The sequence below is a fragment of the Malania oleifera genome, chromosome 8 (genome assembly GCF_029873635.1).
Source record: "Malania oleifera isolate guangnan ecotype guangnan chromosome 8, ASM2987363v1, whole genome shotgun sequence".
In the NCBI taxonomy this organism is placed as follows: Eukaryota; Viridiplantae; Streptophyta; class Magnoliopsida; order Santalales; family Ximeniaceae; genus Malania; species Malania oleifera.
In genome coordinates this window covers 102,719,971-102,736,403 of record NC_080424.1, presented here as the reverse complement: position 1 = coordinate 102,736,403, position 16,433 = coordinate 102,719,971, and the positions used below count along the sequence as shown (strand labels likewise).

The window sequence follows — 16,433 nt, the reverse complement described above, 5'->3', positions numbered from 1 at the left end:
TCCATCACGATCTGATGTTGTACAGCAACTGCTGGAATCGATGCACTCACTAATTTCCGACTCAATGTATCAGCTACCACATTAACTTTTCCTGACTGGTAACAAAAAAAGTAAAGAGGTGAGAGTACCTTAGCTCCAAGGCTTAACAACAAGAAGAAAGAGTCTAAGCTTTAAGGTTTCAATAAAAATACATTTACTCATAAACTTGAAATAAAGCTCAAAATGCGTGGCATCCAATTGGATAAAAAATTGTCCTATGCAAATCATTTAGGTAGGAAAACTATTTGATTCTCTAAATTAAAGAAGAATATTGAGATACATGATTTATATAAATCTCATTATGACATATAACCCTCTAGTGATGAGACATTTTAATCTATTGAGAGAGCCTATAAAGACACATATCAAATAGATCACAAAGTTCTTAAAAGGGTCTTTGGAATTATTTCTATTCCTTAAATTAGGTGATCATGATTTATTGGCACAAAGGTATGATTCAATTTTTGAAACCGACAAACAAATTTATGTATAATATACGCACAACCATACGAAGGCAAAACAATGCTTAGCCCTATATCTATAGGGCAATAGACCAAAAGAAAGAGAATGCAGCTTCCTTAATTTGGAAAAAGGCACAAAGGTGTGGGAGGGGAGAAATTGAGGGGGCACATCAACTTGAAATCATGCAGGTCTCCCGCAGGCCGCAGGTATCGTGGCAGTCCAACATCAGATCTTGATCAATACAACGTCGTTTCCCGCACGATACGGCGTCCATCCCATCCCCAACTCTCCATCTCCATCTCCATCTCCATCTCCACCTTTGCGCGTCTCTGTTCCTCTATTCTTATTTTTTTTTATTTTGTCCTTCTTCCCGGAGGCAAGTAAGTAGGGGTTGTGCTCTGCCCTGTGTCAGGCCATTTCTCGCTGAGAGAGAGAGAGAGAGAGAGAGAGAGAGAATGAGGGGATCGAGAAGAACGATCCACGCGGTGGCAACATGGGTGAGGAGGCAGCCGCCGAAAATGAAGGCCTTTCTAGCGGTGGTGGCCGGCATGGCGGCTCTGGTGTTCCTGCGAATTGTGGTTCACGATCACGATAACCTCTTCGTCGCCGCCGAGGCCGTTCACGCCCTCGGAATCTCCGTCCTCATTTACAAGCTCACCAAGGAGAAGACTTGTGCGGGTATGTGGTGTACTGGTTTGATGGTGATCGGTTTTCTATGGGTTCTTAATTAGGGTTTCTGTTTTTATTTTCTGTCTGATCCATTGAATGTTTCTCTTGTTGCGATCTTGCGCTGGATTGCAGCATTAATACTTGTTTACATTCTGCTGAGAAGAATAGTAATTTAATCATGAAATTTTTTGGCATGACTTGCTTTCTGATAAGAAGAGTGATAATTTGACTCTGAAATTTTGGGACCCGGGTATGATTGGTTATTGTTGTTGTTTTCATTTGAACCAAGCCAAATGTTGTTATTGGTGATTGGTCACACTTAAGAATATAGAATTTCCTAATTTAGCTGCCCAAAATAAAAAAGAGTTTCCTAATCAATACCTGAAAATGGACAGGCCTTTGATAAAGATTATATGAACGTGGTAGGAGTGCATGAAATAACAAAGAAATTATGGAATATATTTCGAAGTAATTTGTTTAACAGTAAAATTTTAATTTGTTAGAGCTCCCCGAAATCTGGAACAATTCTTGGTGTGGTAAGTGAGAGGTCTCTGGAAAGGGTGTTTCTGGAGCTCTTCAGCATTGCCAAGAACAAGGATGTGCAGGTGAGTGATTACTTGGAAATAAGAGAGAGCGGGTTTACTTGGAATTTTGCACTTGCCAGGCATTGCAATACTCATGTATGAAGTTGACGTAATCCCGCCGGCCGCGCGGGGGGGGGGGAACTAGGGGTTATGGAGTAGGGGGCATGTTCCCTTTGGAGGACTGTTTGGAGACCTTCAGCTTCTTCAAATGTGAGAGGGCAGGTTTACTTGGAATTTTGCACTTCCCAAGAATTGCAATACTCATGCATGAAGTTGACATAATGAGGAGTGACAAGATTATTTGGGGAAAAGGAATCAGAGAGAAGTTTACATATACACTACTATACATTGCTTTGTGGGGGAAAAAAGTGTGGGTGGGGTTGGGGGAGGGGTTGGAGCAGGAGCAGGAGCATGTAAAGTTCTGTTTGGAGATCTTCAGCTTCTTCAAAAATTTTTCTGCTTATAAAGCAGCATGGGGAAATCTTAGGGTGTTCTTTCATGATTCAGCTGAATTAGTACTTCTTCATGTAACTAGAATTTTGGTGAAGCAGCCCATGTAACCAAACCAACTGATTCATCTCTTCTAACCGAAGGCTTAACGAACTAAAATTTACTGGTTTGTTGGGTAAACATGGTTGGTTTTATGCAGTGAGTGTCAATCATAGTCCATGCCATTTGAGAAGGAAGAAGAAAAAAAGGAGAAATAAATGAAGCATGAAAAGAAGAAGAACAGTAGGACTATCTGAGTTCTTGTTGGACTGCTAGTGAAGGGGATGTGCAGAGCCACAGAGGATTCAGCACTGATGAGAAGGGCTTCTAAGGTGTTGGTGGAGGAGCTGTTGAAATAGGAGAAGGAGAAGCAGGAGGAGGAGGAGGAGGAAGGCACTGGGTCCTTGAGACTCTTCCACATTGCATCTTGTGGAGCTCTCAGGGTTAAAGAAACAGGAGAGGTTTTGAGGGTCTATTAGCTCAGTTTTGTTAACATTGCCCTTTCTTTCATGGATCTTCCTCCTTTGTACACATGTACACAGGTAGCAACCCTGCTTTGGTGTCTTGAAACACCAATAAAACACCCCTTATTCCCCCTCGTTCCCCCTTGTTCCCCACCCTCCACAAAACAAAAAAGAAAAAGGAAAAAAACTATGATTTGGAATATTCTCCATTCTATGGGAGCATTGTTTATAAAATACATGATCATGCATCTTGTGTGATTTGCTAGGGAAGTTATTTATTCATGAAATCCATAAACTAAAGGGGATAGAAAAAAGAATGGAGTTTCTGGATGTAAAACTGGGTCTAAGAATCCTTTTTTGTCCTTCTTCTCTTTGACAAGCTGATGCAGGGGCAGCATCAAGGATCTTCATCCATGGAGAGAATTTAGAAAAAGAGAAGGGAAGAAGAAAGGGGTAGAGAGGAGGTGCAAGGGGGAAATGTACGTTCAATTCAATTCAAACCCATCAAAAACTGTTTACAGAGGAGATGCAAGGGGGAAACATACTTTCAATTCAATTCAAACCCATCAAAAACTGTTTACAACATGGCTTACGTACACTATTTATAAGAAAAAGGGCCTCTTATGAAGTTACATATAAACCATTGCATTACAAGCATAACCCTAGAATAAAAATTCCACAAAAAAGCCCCCAAATGCACATACTACTATACTAATTGAATTAAACACACAATGAGCTATAAACTAAACCCAATAATCCTTAGGCCCAATTCTTCTTAATTATTCCCCAACAAGGATCTTTCCAAGGTCTTGCTTCTTGTCCTACACCAACTCTCCCCCAGTTAGAAAAAAATTCAGTCTTGAATTTTCAAGTGTTGGAGGATCAGAACTAAGAAGCAAACTTGGATTCTTCAAAAGCTAGTGCTTAAGTGATGCAAGAAACCACAATCCTTTGGCAGCATCATAGACTTAAATTAAGAGTTGCATCAATGAACTCGTCTAGGATGATAAATTTTACAATAGGAATGTTTGAAAGACTTTGGATGTCTTCAAACACATTCATTCCCTTTGCTTGTAGTATCTTAAAGTTGAGTAACTCCAATAGATTCTTTGTCTTGTTTGGTTGGTACCACGGGCTTCAAGATGATCTTCTTTCCATTATAATGGAGGAGATATGTGTTCTCATGTCCTCGACTCACACTCAGATCATCCAATTTAGGAGTTCATGGCTTATCTTTATTGGTATGATATCACACCAAACATTATCAAAATAAGCACCCATTTGGATTGGAATCATACATCTTTCGCTCCTATGTAGGGTAGTGTTATCAATCCAAGACTTCTCACAAGACTCTGGGTGGCGTTCTGGATGAAGTTGCAAACGAGTGACTCCATTTCTTGAGATCACATTCATATGACATCTTCCATCAAAAATGAATTTGCAGACTTTTTTTTTAAACTTAAGAAAGGTATGGAATGACTTGATATTATGCTCAGACTATAACAAAAAGCCATTCATTTTTCCAGTAAGCTGTCACATATTGCTGGATTTATCCATATTTACTGCAACTATATATCACCGAAAGCCCTTAACACATTTGTCCACAATTCTCAATCATGCAAGACCATAAAATTTATTCCAAATTTCAAGAACTATATTCAATTCATGCTCTGAAATGAAACCAAATTCACTTAGGAAATTCACAAAATGCAGCAATAAACCTAATTTTTGCCGCTGGCAGAAACAATTTCTTGCTACTCCTATCATATTATCATTCTTGCTTGCAAAATAGCAGATCCACATCAAAATATCATGCTGTAGATGAAAATTTTGTGGAAGAAACCCAAAATATTCTGGTTGAAGCAGTTTTTTGCAAGATTGGCAAACGCATAGCAGTTTGGGAAGTTTACTCAAGAATGGTGCTGGTGCATGGGGTGTGTCATAGGCAGTGACTTTCTGGGGATGACACTTGGGTTGAAGGAGACCAGGGGATGGGAAATACACTGGTTGTGGTGGTGTGATGAGAAAAGGGCAAGAAGTTAGGGATTCAAAAGGGGCCAACAGCTGGAATTTTTTGGCCAGTGCGTGGGGGCCTTCTAGTGGTCGGACGGCGAAGAAATTTTAGAGGCTAGGTTTTTGGGGGGTTCTGTTTTTGATGGTGTGGGTGGTGTTGTAAAATCTTGGATGGAAATTAGGGTTTCAACAGTGATTGACATGACTGGAATTTTCATAATTATTCATAACTGTTTGTTTGTTTGTTGGTTTTTTTTTTTTTTTAAAGACTGAACCTTCTGAGCAGAGAACCTGAAATTAGACTCAGGGAGTGAGAATGAAAGAAGAGAAATAGAGAGAGAAGAAGAACAACAAGATGGAAGAATAAGGGAGAAGGCAAGAGACTTGCAGAGAAAGAAATAAGAAATCAGAGAGAAGAATTGAGAGAGAAACTGAGAAGGAAGGAAAGAAGAATTGAGAAGGGAGAAAACTGCTGCAAGCAGAAAAGGGGTGCAATTGGAGAACCAAACATTAAGAGAACAAGAACAGAGAGAACGACTGAGAATTAGAGACAGACCAGAGAAGAAGAGAAGGAGAAGAAAGAAGAAGAGGAGAGGAGAAGAGTGAGGGGAAAATGGGTTGATTGAAATGGAAGAATGGAGATCAAATTTGGACTTTGATACCAAATGATGCAGGGGCAGCATCAAGGATCTACGGCCATGGAGAGAAATTAGAAGAAGGGAAGGGAAGAAGGAAGGGGAAGAGATGAGATACAAGGGAGAAACACACATTCAATTCAATTCAAATCCATCAACAACTGTTTACAATATGGCTTTCCCACTCTATTTATAAGAAAGCCTCTTCACATGAAATTATATATAAACTCCTAAAACTACATTTTGTTACAAACATACCCCTAGAATACACAGATACTACAAACATGCTCCCTAGTATACATGATACCATACTAATTAAACTAAACACATAATAAACAATAAACTAAGCCCAATAATCCTTTGGCCCAATTCTTCTTAACTATTATTCTCCAACAAGGATCTTCCCGAGGTCTTGCATCTTGTCCTACATCACATGCTTTTATAAAACATAGCCACTTATTCTACTGTTGATCATGCTCATAGATAACATGCTCTTGTTAAGTTATGAAATTTAGAATTCAGCGAAGTGCCATGCCATGCCCAAACTCAATTATTTGCTCTCTCTACCATCTGTATATTTTTTCTCTTAGTTCATTATCGTTCCCCCACTACATTGGGTTTCAGCTATGTGCTGGGGATCATTTATTTGATTACACTTTCCAGTATTATTTATGCATCTCGGCCTCACTGCCTTTAATGACTGTTTCCAGGACTTTCTCTCAAATCACAGGAACTCACAGCTATGTTTTTAGCTGCTAGACTCTACTGCAGTTTTGTTATGGAATATGATATACACACAATACTTGATTCAGCAACATTGGCTACAACCCTTTGGGTTATCTATATGATGCGCTTTAATCTCAAATCCACTTACATGGATGACAAGGACAACCTTGCAAATTATTATGTGGTGAGTTTTCAGCTCCATTGCATTTCATCTTTGTTCTTTGCATCTGTAAATTGGTTTTGTTCATCATTTTTTGTTCTAGTTGCAGTTGACTATGTTGCATCTTCACTCGATGTAGGTGATACCATGTGCCCTATTATCTTTCCTTATTCATCCATCAACGACACATAATGTTCTACACAGGATTTTATGGGCTTTTTGCGTTTATCTGGAAGCTGTTTCAGTGCTACCCCAGCTACGTGTCATGCAGAACACAAAGGTATAATGCAGAACGAGAGAGAAACCATGCGTACAAGTTTTATTTATTGGTATACTTCATTCTTTGAAGTTTTAAGTTTATGAGGTTATAAGAAGTCTTCAGTAATGGTGGGTCATGTCTGCCGAATTCCTTATAAAAATAAATAAATAAATAAAAGGTCATGTCAGCCACATATGGGAATTCAAGCTGGCCAAGTTACGTCTTGTGAGAATACATGGTAATATGAGACATTTATTTTTGAAATTTCATTTGAATGATCACTATAAGTGAAATTTTGCTTATTAAAAAGGAAAAAAAAAGTAATAAGAAGACTTCTTGTAATTGGTTTGCCTGAGGTGGTGCATTTTGAATTTTAATTCTTAATTAATTGACTTTAGGGATGCCTTGAAAAAGTACTGAATGAATGGGGAAAAAGGTTTCATGTTGCTGACCCCGAATATTTGGGATAAAAGCATTCTAATTGTTTTTTTTATTTAATTTATTTTTACATGACCATCTCTCCCTCTCTCTCACATATCTTCATTTCCAGATTGTTGAACCATTTACAGCACATTATGTATTTGCACTGGGTGTTGCAAGGTTCTTGAGTTGTGCACATTGGGTCCTCCAGGTATGATCATGCAGCATCCATTTTTTTAATTTCGTTTTTAGAAAAAAAAGATTTCATGTTTGAAGAAATGAACTGAATTTTGTATGCTGCAAGTTGTTTTCAAGCTTTGCCGAGTGTTATGAAATGTTGGAGATTTCACAAGTTGTAGAAGCAATGAATTTTGCACTTGTAAATATGATTCCATCCCTAGCACTAGTTTGCAGTTTTGCATATTTGGATAGACCTTCCTTTCATACCACTTGCAGAGTGTACAATGCTGCATATTGCTGTTCTAGCATGTGACAGACTGTAACCCGTTACTTCTAAGTGATATTTTATGCTGCATGCAGCATTAATGTGTGCATACAGCTTGCATTCGCATTTGAAATCCGGGGTTTGCTTGTTGGATAATTGTGGTTCTGTTTTAGCTTGTTACCGAAATTGGTGCACCCTTGTGTCTGTATGCAAACAAGCCTCCTGATGTGAAGCTGAAGTGACAAAAATTACTGCTCTAACTGTTGGCTTGGGCTGATGATTTGATCTAATTGATCACACTTAAATAGGATCTAAATTATACTATACCCCTAGCCTAGGCTGGGTGGTAGGAGAGTTGGCGGGGGATGGGATGTCCTAGTTCTCCTAAAGAAAGAAAAAAAAAAAGAAGCAAAGCAGGGTTTAAATCTGGTTTGCATGTGCGCACACATATTTTTGTTGCAGTCATGTCTGAGCTTATTAAGCATGCAAATACGGTTGGTTCCATACAGGTATTAGATAGTCGCGGCCGCTTGCTGACTGCATTGGGTTATGGGCTGTGGCCCTCCCTTGTCCTCCTCTCAGAAGTTGTCCAAACTTTCATTCTGGCAGATTTTTGCTACTACTATGTGAAAAGGTGGGTACTAAGTTTTTAAATGCCTATATCACTATTTTACTCGACGACAGGAACCAGCAGACAATGTTAATTTTTGTTTTTTCGTTCCCCCTTGTTTCAGCCTCGTCGGAGGCCAGCTTGTGCTACGTCTCCCATCTGGAGTGGTCTGAGCTCAACGGCTCTGTGATCCATGAATAACTTCAACAAGTCAGAGGTGTGGTGATGCACGCACTTGATGAATTGCTTCTTTTTTGGGACAGTGAGGTAATTTTTGTATACTGAAGTTGTCTTTGGAGTAGTGAAGAGGATTGGTTGGGTAGTATTAGGAAGTGTTTGGATTGGGGCATTTGCAGGGGGAAAAAAATTATATATATATATGAATAGGTAACTTAAAATGATTTGACTTTTCGCTAGTCTAACTTCAAGTTTGGAATGTTTGAGCATGTTCTCTTCACATGTACCCCAACCGGGTCTTAACTTGCCCAGTTTTGAGCTTGAATTAGCATGTAGTTGCTAGCCCATTACTCCGGTAGTTCACCTCATTGTTGCTTTGGTGTTTATTTCCTGAAGAATTAGGTTTGAGAATAAGTAAATAAATAAAGGGTACTGTGTTTGTGGGAGCGTTGGAATTAAAGTTTTGAATTTGAAATTATGTAAATGTAGATAAATTATACTGTCAAATAAGTTTATTTGAACTTAATATGATGGATGATTCATTCATTTATTTTTCAAAAAAAAAAAAAAAAAAACTTGAAAGTCATGCAGCAGCGGGATATTTGTTTATTCATTTTTTCGGTGTCTTTTGGATCGGTAAGAGCAGCAGTTGGAATGGCAAGAAATCATTATTTACGGCTAGGAACGTGTGATGATTAAATTAATGCTTATTGCATGTCAATTGTTTTGAATAAATATGTTTATAGTTTGGTTTTTCTTACTGCACGTGTGGGTCTAGCTTAAAAGAAGACGCTTTATCCAAAAGAAAAAGGAAATCCAGTTAGAAGACTAATGATTGATTAATTTAAACTTTTCTATGGATCATCTTATATATATGAGTTGGTAGCTTTTGACCAAATGTAACTTGAAAACTTTTATTAGTTTGTGGAATGATTGTTTATTTTATTAGAAGGGACATGAGTGAATTTGCATCAACCACTTTGATTAATCTCTTCCAAATACTTTTAGATTAGTGTAACCAAGTTTTCAACGATTATTATTTTTATTACTACTCTCAATTCTGGTTGGCATGTAAAAGGATTGGGCACTTGCTGGGCTCAAAATCTTGGAGCTGGAGCTTGGAGGTGTTAAGAGTTTGGTTTGGGAGTGGGGTTGCCTGTGGATGTGGATGTGGTCTGCTAGGGCATCCATTGAGGCCTATCACTAATTTCATCCCCAAACAGTGTAGATTTTATGTTGGAGTACCATTCTATGCACGTGAACTTATTTTCTTAATTCAAACAATTTCAAATCCAAACCTCTGAAATCATATTTCCAAACATGAATTCTGAATTTTCACAAACCCGTGGGTTACTGAATACCTGGTTCATGGATTGTTAGATTAGTCTAGTTGGTTAGTTACATTTAATTATATAAATATTTATGATGACCCCATAATACAAGAATGAATGTGAAGCTTTTTAGGAGTCTATTTTTAACTTTTGTCATGAATGTGTTTTCCTGAAATAATAAGGAATATCGAAGAGTAACTATTATTACTTGTATTTATAAATTATTCTGCTAACCAAACAAGTCATAAATGAATTAGTCCCATCTTTGGGAGCTTGAGTCTAAATCTTAAGTTTATATGGATTTAGATAAAATTTCAAAATTTAGATTCTTTAAGCACAACTTTCATATATTTTCTAAGAATTTTCACTTGCAATATTGAAGAAGTAAGATCTGTTTCTCTCGCCCCCAAAAGCTTAGGGACCAATTGGTATTACTGTCAAAAAACATGTAACTAAATACTAAAAAATATATTAAAAAAATAAAAAACAAATAAAAATTAATACTAACAATATGCTTGATTAATTTATTCAGACTCCTAAAATTAATTTTTTTTCTATGATAATAAAAATTGAAAAACAAAAAACAAAAAGAATGATGAACATTACAAGGGTCGCACATGTCATATCTTGTCTCTCAGGGTAAAATATAATATAAGTTTTTATTTAGATTTATACAAATTTAGAAATTTAAATTTAAATATCTTAAATGTGGGATAAGGAAGTTTTTTTTTTTTTTTTTCTTACCTTATATTTGAAAATATAAAATATGATTTTTCAAATTAGATTCGTATAAATTTAGATAAAATATAATACAAAATTTTATTAAATTTCTTTCAAATCGCATATATTCAATGTCCTAAATCCATTCTCCCAAATAGCCAATATGTATCACTACTTTAAGTGGCAAGAGTGATGGTGTTAGACCATTTTTATTCTGCACCTAATCTCTCTCTCTCTCTCTCTCTCTCTCTCTCTCTCTCTCTCTCTCTCTCTCTCTCTCTCTAAGGTTGTGTTTGAATACAAATTTTAAAATTTTAATTAAATCCTATATAAATTTAAATGAAACTCCACATAAATTTAAATAAAATACTATCAACTACTAAAATTGAGACTAGATGTTGTTAATGTGTGAAATGAACCAAACTATTCACAACCGACTCAATTGTTCAATTCGATAAACTCATAAAAGCTATAGTATGATGATCAAATTTCAAGATTTTATTTGGACACTTGAAGTAAATTAGCGGATAAATTGTCAATATTGAAAAAATTAACTATCCACGAAGGTCTTCGAAATCTCGAGGATAATTAATCTCACTTACTCTTACACCATCTCAAGATGTATAAAATTTGAATGTTAAATTTTGAATATGTGATTTTGAATAATATATAATAGAAAAAATCATAAAATTTAGGCTTAATAAGTCATTATAATTTATATATATATATATAAATTATATATACAGCTCAATTATATTTCATAATGTTAAAAAGCATTCACTTTAAATCTTTAATTTAATTTAATTTCTACATGTTCTTGAAAAGCCACCTCACCAGTCAATCAGATCTTTTAGACAGGTTGGTGCATGGTGCCAGCTGTGCAACCATTTGCCTTTGTTAATTTATTAGGATTGTAATTAATTTTGTATAGTATTGCAATATATTTACATATAATTTAGAATGATTAATATATAAATTAGTTATGTGCAATATATCAATTGAAGTAGAATCCTATGGATCAAAGGGAATAAATTGAGAAATAATTAAAAATTATTTTAAACCGAATTATTAATTACATATCAATAGTAGATGCTAGATTTAATAGAAATCATTCTCTAAAATTTTGAAAATTGAGAATGCCTATCACTACCTCAATTTTAATTTAATATTATCTTTTTTAATCTTAAATTAAAATTTTTTTAATGAAAAATAATGATTATGAATTGATTGATTATTTTTTAGAAACTTAGAAAGACATAAAGATTCATTTATATATATACTAAATAATGTTTTATTACTTACATACATGAGAGACGTATTTGCCTAAAGATTTACTAACAAGAAATTTTATAAAGTAACTCCACTTGAGAAATTTTTCTAATAATTTTATATGATTAAGATTAATATAAATACATATAATGTAACCTCACTTTAAAATAGTGAAATTTGGCCGCTACTCGCTCCTGTAAATCTAGGCATATTGTCGAATCACGTTAAATTCGTGTGTTTTTGTTATTTTATCTATTTCTTTGTTTTTCGTACCGATCATCATAATTACCGCATGTTTCACATCTTTATTATAATAGTCAATTAAAAAAGTTTTACACACATAAAATAGGATAAAGGAAAATGCTTGCCAACTTTTTTAGGAGTTTGGAAATTCATCTTAGGTTGATCCGTTGATGTGATATTTTTTTGGGGCCACATGATTTCTCCTTTAGCATGCATGGAGTACTACGAGGATGGAAGCCTTTCTACTCTTGATTATTGGACCGTTTGAGATCTTTCGGCTAGTCCATTAATCCTTCGACTTAATGAGTACTCCTTTTGTTATTGTCTACTTAAATAATAAGATATTATCTCAAATGAAAAGTCATAACTTCCAACACTAACTCTTATATTTTATTAAGAAGAACATTAATTTTACCACTTGAACCATACTTGAGGGGCAACATATATATATATATATATATATATATATATATATATATATATACACATATTGCTTTAAGTATAAATATGACTTAAAATTTTAAATTTAGTAGCCTAATCTTAAAAAATGCAGCCGTATTAAAATTAGAACGTCTTCATGTGATTTGACATATATAAGTGAGCAAAATTTTAATTTAACTATGTGTATAAGTCACAAATTTTTCACATAAAATTTTAGGCCTAACTATATATATAAGTCATCAATTTCTCACTTTTTCAATATATGAGAACTCTTATAAGTGAATTTCTAATAATATATAATCATTGGGATTGAATTTTTCTCAAATATCTCAAAGATTTTGTGATTGTCCTGGGGAAAAAAGTATGAAAACCATCATTAATCGGTATGAATTTATATTGTAATTTATGTGTGTTATGGAGATCATAAATAAATAATTTTTGAAATAATATTGGGTTCCAGAGTGTAAATTTATGAAGGGGGTATTAAATAATGTACCAAAAAATAAATATCATGAGACATCGGTGGAGGGGAAGGTATCTTGCTGGAGAGTGGAGAGAGAGAGAGAGAGAGAGAGAGAGAGAGAGATGTTGAAATGTGAGTCAATGGGCTGGGCAAGTGGAAAAGGCAGAGACTTGCATGCAGCTGTTTCTAGCTATGGGTGGCCCGCTGGTTCTCCATCTCCAGCTGTGCCGCACTTTAATTCTCTCTCTCTCTCTCTCTCCATATATGCATTAATCATGGGGGTAGTCACCACCGGCAGTCTCCTGCTTTCAACGTTTCATCCCCCCCGCCAGCCTTGAATTGCATTCAATGTACTTCAACTCCAGCCCCCCACCCGCCCTATAAAAACCAAACTTCTCATCGGCTCCTACCATCACATCTCTCACTTTCTCCTCTTCCATTCATTTCCACCGCTAGCAGTTCTTTTCTTCTTCAATCAGCTTATTTCAAAGCTACAGCACTAGCAAGCAACCTTGCTAACAAATTCATCTTTCCAGCGAGCTTAATTGCTAGCTATGGCGATTGCAAAGGCCTTTATCATCGTCATCATCAATGCTCTGCTCCTCCTCTCTCTTCTTGTAATTGACTCCCCCTTTCCCCCCCTTTTTTTTACCCACCATTAATTTCTCCTGTAACACGTAAAATACCAACTCACCATTTCAGATCTTTTTGAAATTTCAACAAATTATGATTAAGAGTTGGAGTTGAACAAATCATTTTTTTTTTTAAATATTAACAGTGATGTTTGAGCCAGTAGAATGCATGACTCTATCTAATTATCTTTCATTGATTTGCAGAGTACCAACAACGTTGACGCTACCGCCCCGGTTGGTTCGCCGGTGGGACCTACCATAGGTAATTATATATATACACATCCAAATATTCATAATTTGGTTTGACTCCTTTTAATTAATTAAATTCTGTCGACTGATATTAATTAATTTTATATGTGTGTGTGTGTGTGTGTGTACATATATATTATTACTAATCATCAACGTTTGGTTTTGATTCCGATCCGGCAGATTGCGGGACGGCATGCGCTGCCAGGTGCCAGTTATCGTCGAGGCAGAATTTGTGCAAGAGAGCCTGTGGAACTTGCTGCGCCCGTTGCAACTGCGTCCCTGCCGGTACTTCGGGTAACGAAGACACCTGTCCCTGCTACGCCAACATGACAACCCACGCCAACCAGCACAAGTGCCCTTAGATCTCACTCCCATTACACCTCCTCATTCCTGAACTGATGATGGAAATGGCAGGCGGCGCCGGCGGCCCCTGCCTTTGCTTGCTATATACCATGCTCCTGCGCCCTGCTGGATATTTAATTTGAAAATAGGCTTTAAAATAAGTTCTTGATTATTGTTTCTTTTAATTATAATAATCTTCGTAGTTCGTAGCTTGAGAATACGAATGAGATGTTTTATTTCTGTCCAATTGAGAATCATCCCAGCCCCCACTTGACCTCCAAAGTCAATACATTTGAAAATACGATTTATGCACGTAGGCGCGCAAGAATTAGAGTCTACCTATAAAAGGATTTAATAATAACTTTTGAATTTATAAAACAAACAATTGATAATCCACGTCAGTAAGACACATGCCAAAACATGCAGGCTCACGTGACACAACCAGAAAGGGTTGAGGCAAAGTAAAATTTGTTTGTTGCGTTCATTTTCCTAGGGTGTGATTTAAATTTGAAAATATATGAACATGATATTATATAAAATTATATTAATTTTTTTTAAAAAATGTATACAAATTTAATTATTTAAAATCTAAGATCCAAGCTTCGAATCAAATATTATTAACACTGCATTTCGAAGTATGACTTTTGGACTTTGGATTCAAGTTTGGATGAATTTAAATAAATTTTAATATAATTTTATATTACATGTTATGCAAATATAATATAAATTCAAATTTCAGTTATAAAATTACCTTTTAACTTTCATATAAAAATATAAATCCAAATTTAAAGTTTCTCCAGATAAAAAGTAAGTGAATTTATAAATCTACTTGACATGAGTAACGATCTTTGATCACTATTATTTCACACATAATATCTCTCTCTCTCTCTCTCTCTCTCTCTCTCTCTCTCTCTCTTAAAATTGTGTTTAAAAATATAGCATTTAGATCTTTAATTTGAATTTATATAAATTTAAATAAAATTTTTACACAATTGTATATTGAACATCTCTCACTATTTAGCTTTATATATATATATATATATAATATCATGCGTTTGAGTTGGATTCAAATTTGAAATGCTCCAGCTCACTTTGGCTCTTTTTCAAGATGCTTTTTCAATTTTTATACCAATTTATACATATGTGCATGTGTTTGTCACACTATTGCAATTAAATCTTCAAAGTTTTGTCCTTTAAAATCTCAAAAGCCAAAACTCTTGAATTTCTAATGTACGACCATTTTATTATTGCTTTGCCCTAGGATGAATTGTTAATTTGAGTTTTATGAACTTGATTCATCATAACATTATCAAACCTGTAATTAAGTCTATTAGGTGGTCAGTATTAAAGTTCGATATACATTGTTGGTTCACAACTTAACAACTTAAGTTTTTAGGTAAAGTGTTAATCTAATATAGTATTAGAGCCGCACGTGCGGGAAGTGTTAAAATTTGATATATAATGTTGGCCCACAACCTAACTATAAAAGAAATTGTATAGTTTGCCAGCTAACTGTCAACAATTTCAATATACCCTTCGATGATTGTTTCCACGATTTCAATATATAGGACATCTCTACATCAATGAAAGTGATCTGCATTTTTTATACTAACCACTTAAACTTTTAGGTAAAGTGGTAATCTAACCGTGAGAACTGTAAAATTAGGCAACTTATTTAAAATTAATTAATTTTTGAAATTCTTTATCATTAAAATTTATAGTTCGACTCAATAAGAACTTGTAAACTCATTCATTTTGTACAATAAGCAAGCCTAGCAGGTGTATTTGAACTCTTAAGTTCAATTAAAATTACTTGAATGTAACAAAATTCATTACATTTGTAGCCCGACTTATATATATATATATATATATATATATATATATGAACACTTTTTTTTCAAAGTTAAGTAAAATATTTAATTCAATTAGAATTTTAACATTTACATGCATGCATGGGGTTGAGAATATGCTGTAATAGGGCGGGGTGGGCAGTGGGCATGCATCCAAAAGCATTAGGTGGGAGTGGGGGCGGCTACTCCAAGTTTAGGTTTATCCTCAAACAACGAGGCCTCGACGGGGACTAAAATAAATTATACATAGGATAAGGAGACTGCCCTTTAAAAAATTGAATCAATCATGTATGCTTGTATAAATAAATTATATATCACTTCAACTTGACATTGACTAGGACCCCTCTCTAACTTCGTTTCATACCTTAATTTCATCAATTTCCTATTTTATATACATACCCATTTCTCAAACTAACAAAGGTAGATCCGACATTTCAAAAATATTTCTTTAATATATATTCTTTTGTAAAAGTACTTTTGGTGTTATTGACAAAAATTATAAAATTAAAGTTTTAAAAATTAAAAATTAAAAATACAATAAATGTTTAAATTTTACACTTGAATCAAATAATAATTAAAAATATTAAAAAATATATAAATTTGAGAAAAATTTAATAAAATGAATTTTTTCTACTAAACTATTATATTTAAAAAATCATTTGTAATGCTATGAGATGGAACCTATCAATTCAAAAATTGTAAAATTATTAATGGCTTTTAGTATATTATAAAAAAATTTTA

The 16,433-nt window shown here is 34.7% G+C and overlaps 2 protein-coding genes across 2 annotated transcripts; both read left to right on the top strand.

The window, feature by feature from the left end:
- Nucleotides 1-596: 596 nt before the first annotated feature.
- LOC131161416 (uncharacterized) lies at nucleotides 597-8,612 on the top strand. Its single transcript, XM_058117165.1, has 6 exons — nucleotides 597-1,179; nucleotides 6,066-6,265; nucleotides 6,381-6,521; nucleotides 7,051-7,131; nucleotides 7,875-7,999; nucleotides 8,100-8,612. Exons 1-6 carry the CDS (start codon nucleotides 957-959, stop codon nucleotides 8,146-8,148), a joined length of 819 nt encoding a protein of 272 aa, XP_057973148.1. The 5' UTR covers nucleotides 597-956; the 3' UTR covers nucleotides 8,149-8,612.
- Nucleotides 8,613-12,763: 4,151 nt separating this feature from the next.
- LOC131161417 (snakin-2-like) lies at nucleotides 12,764-14,089 on the top strand. The gene is made up of 3 exons (XM_058117166.1): nucleotides 12,764-13,236; nucleotides 13,456-13,513; nucleotides 13,681-14,089. The coding sequence occupies exons 1-3, from the start codon at nucleotides 13,174-13,176 to the stop codon at nucleotides 13,860-13,862; spliced, it is 303 nt and encodes a 100-aa protein (XP_057973149.1). The 5' UTR covers nucleotides 12,764-13,173; the 3' UTR covers nucleotides 13,863-14,089.
- Nucleotides 14,090-16,433: the final 2,344 nt, after the last annotated feature.

Excerpts from the sequence above, each read along its gene's own strand:
- LOC131161416 (XM_058117165.1), top strand. The coding sequence starts at position 957 with ATGAGGGGATCGAGAAGAACGATCCACGCGGTGGCAACATGGGTGAGG. Across the intron at positions 7,132-7,874 it reads GTGCACATTGGGTCCTCCAG|GTATTAGATAGTCGCGGCCG; the intron begins GTATGATCATGC and ends GGTTCCATACAG. Across the intron at positions 8,000-8,099 it reads TGCTACTACTATGTGAAAAG|CCTCGTCGGAGGCCAGCTTG; the intron begins GTGGGTACTAAG and ends CCCTTGTTTCAG.
- LOC131161417 (XM_058117166.1), top strand. The coding sequence starts at position 13,174 with ATGGCGATTGCAAAGGCCTTTATCATCGTCATCATCAATGCTCTGCTC. Across the intron at positions 13,237-13,455 it reads TGCTCCTCCTCTCTCTTCTT|AGTACCAACAACGTTGACGC; the intron begins GTAATTGACTCC and ends ATTGATTTGCAG. Across the intron at positions 13,514-13,680 it reads GCCGGTGGGACCTACCATAG|ATTGCGGGACGGCATGCGCT; the intron begins GTAATTATATAT and ends CCGATCCGGCAG.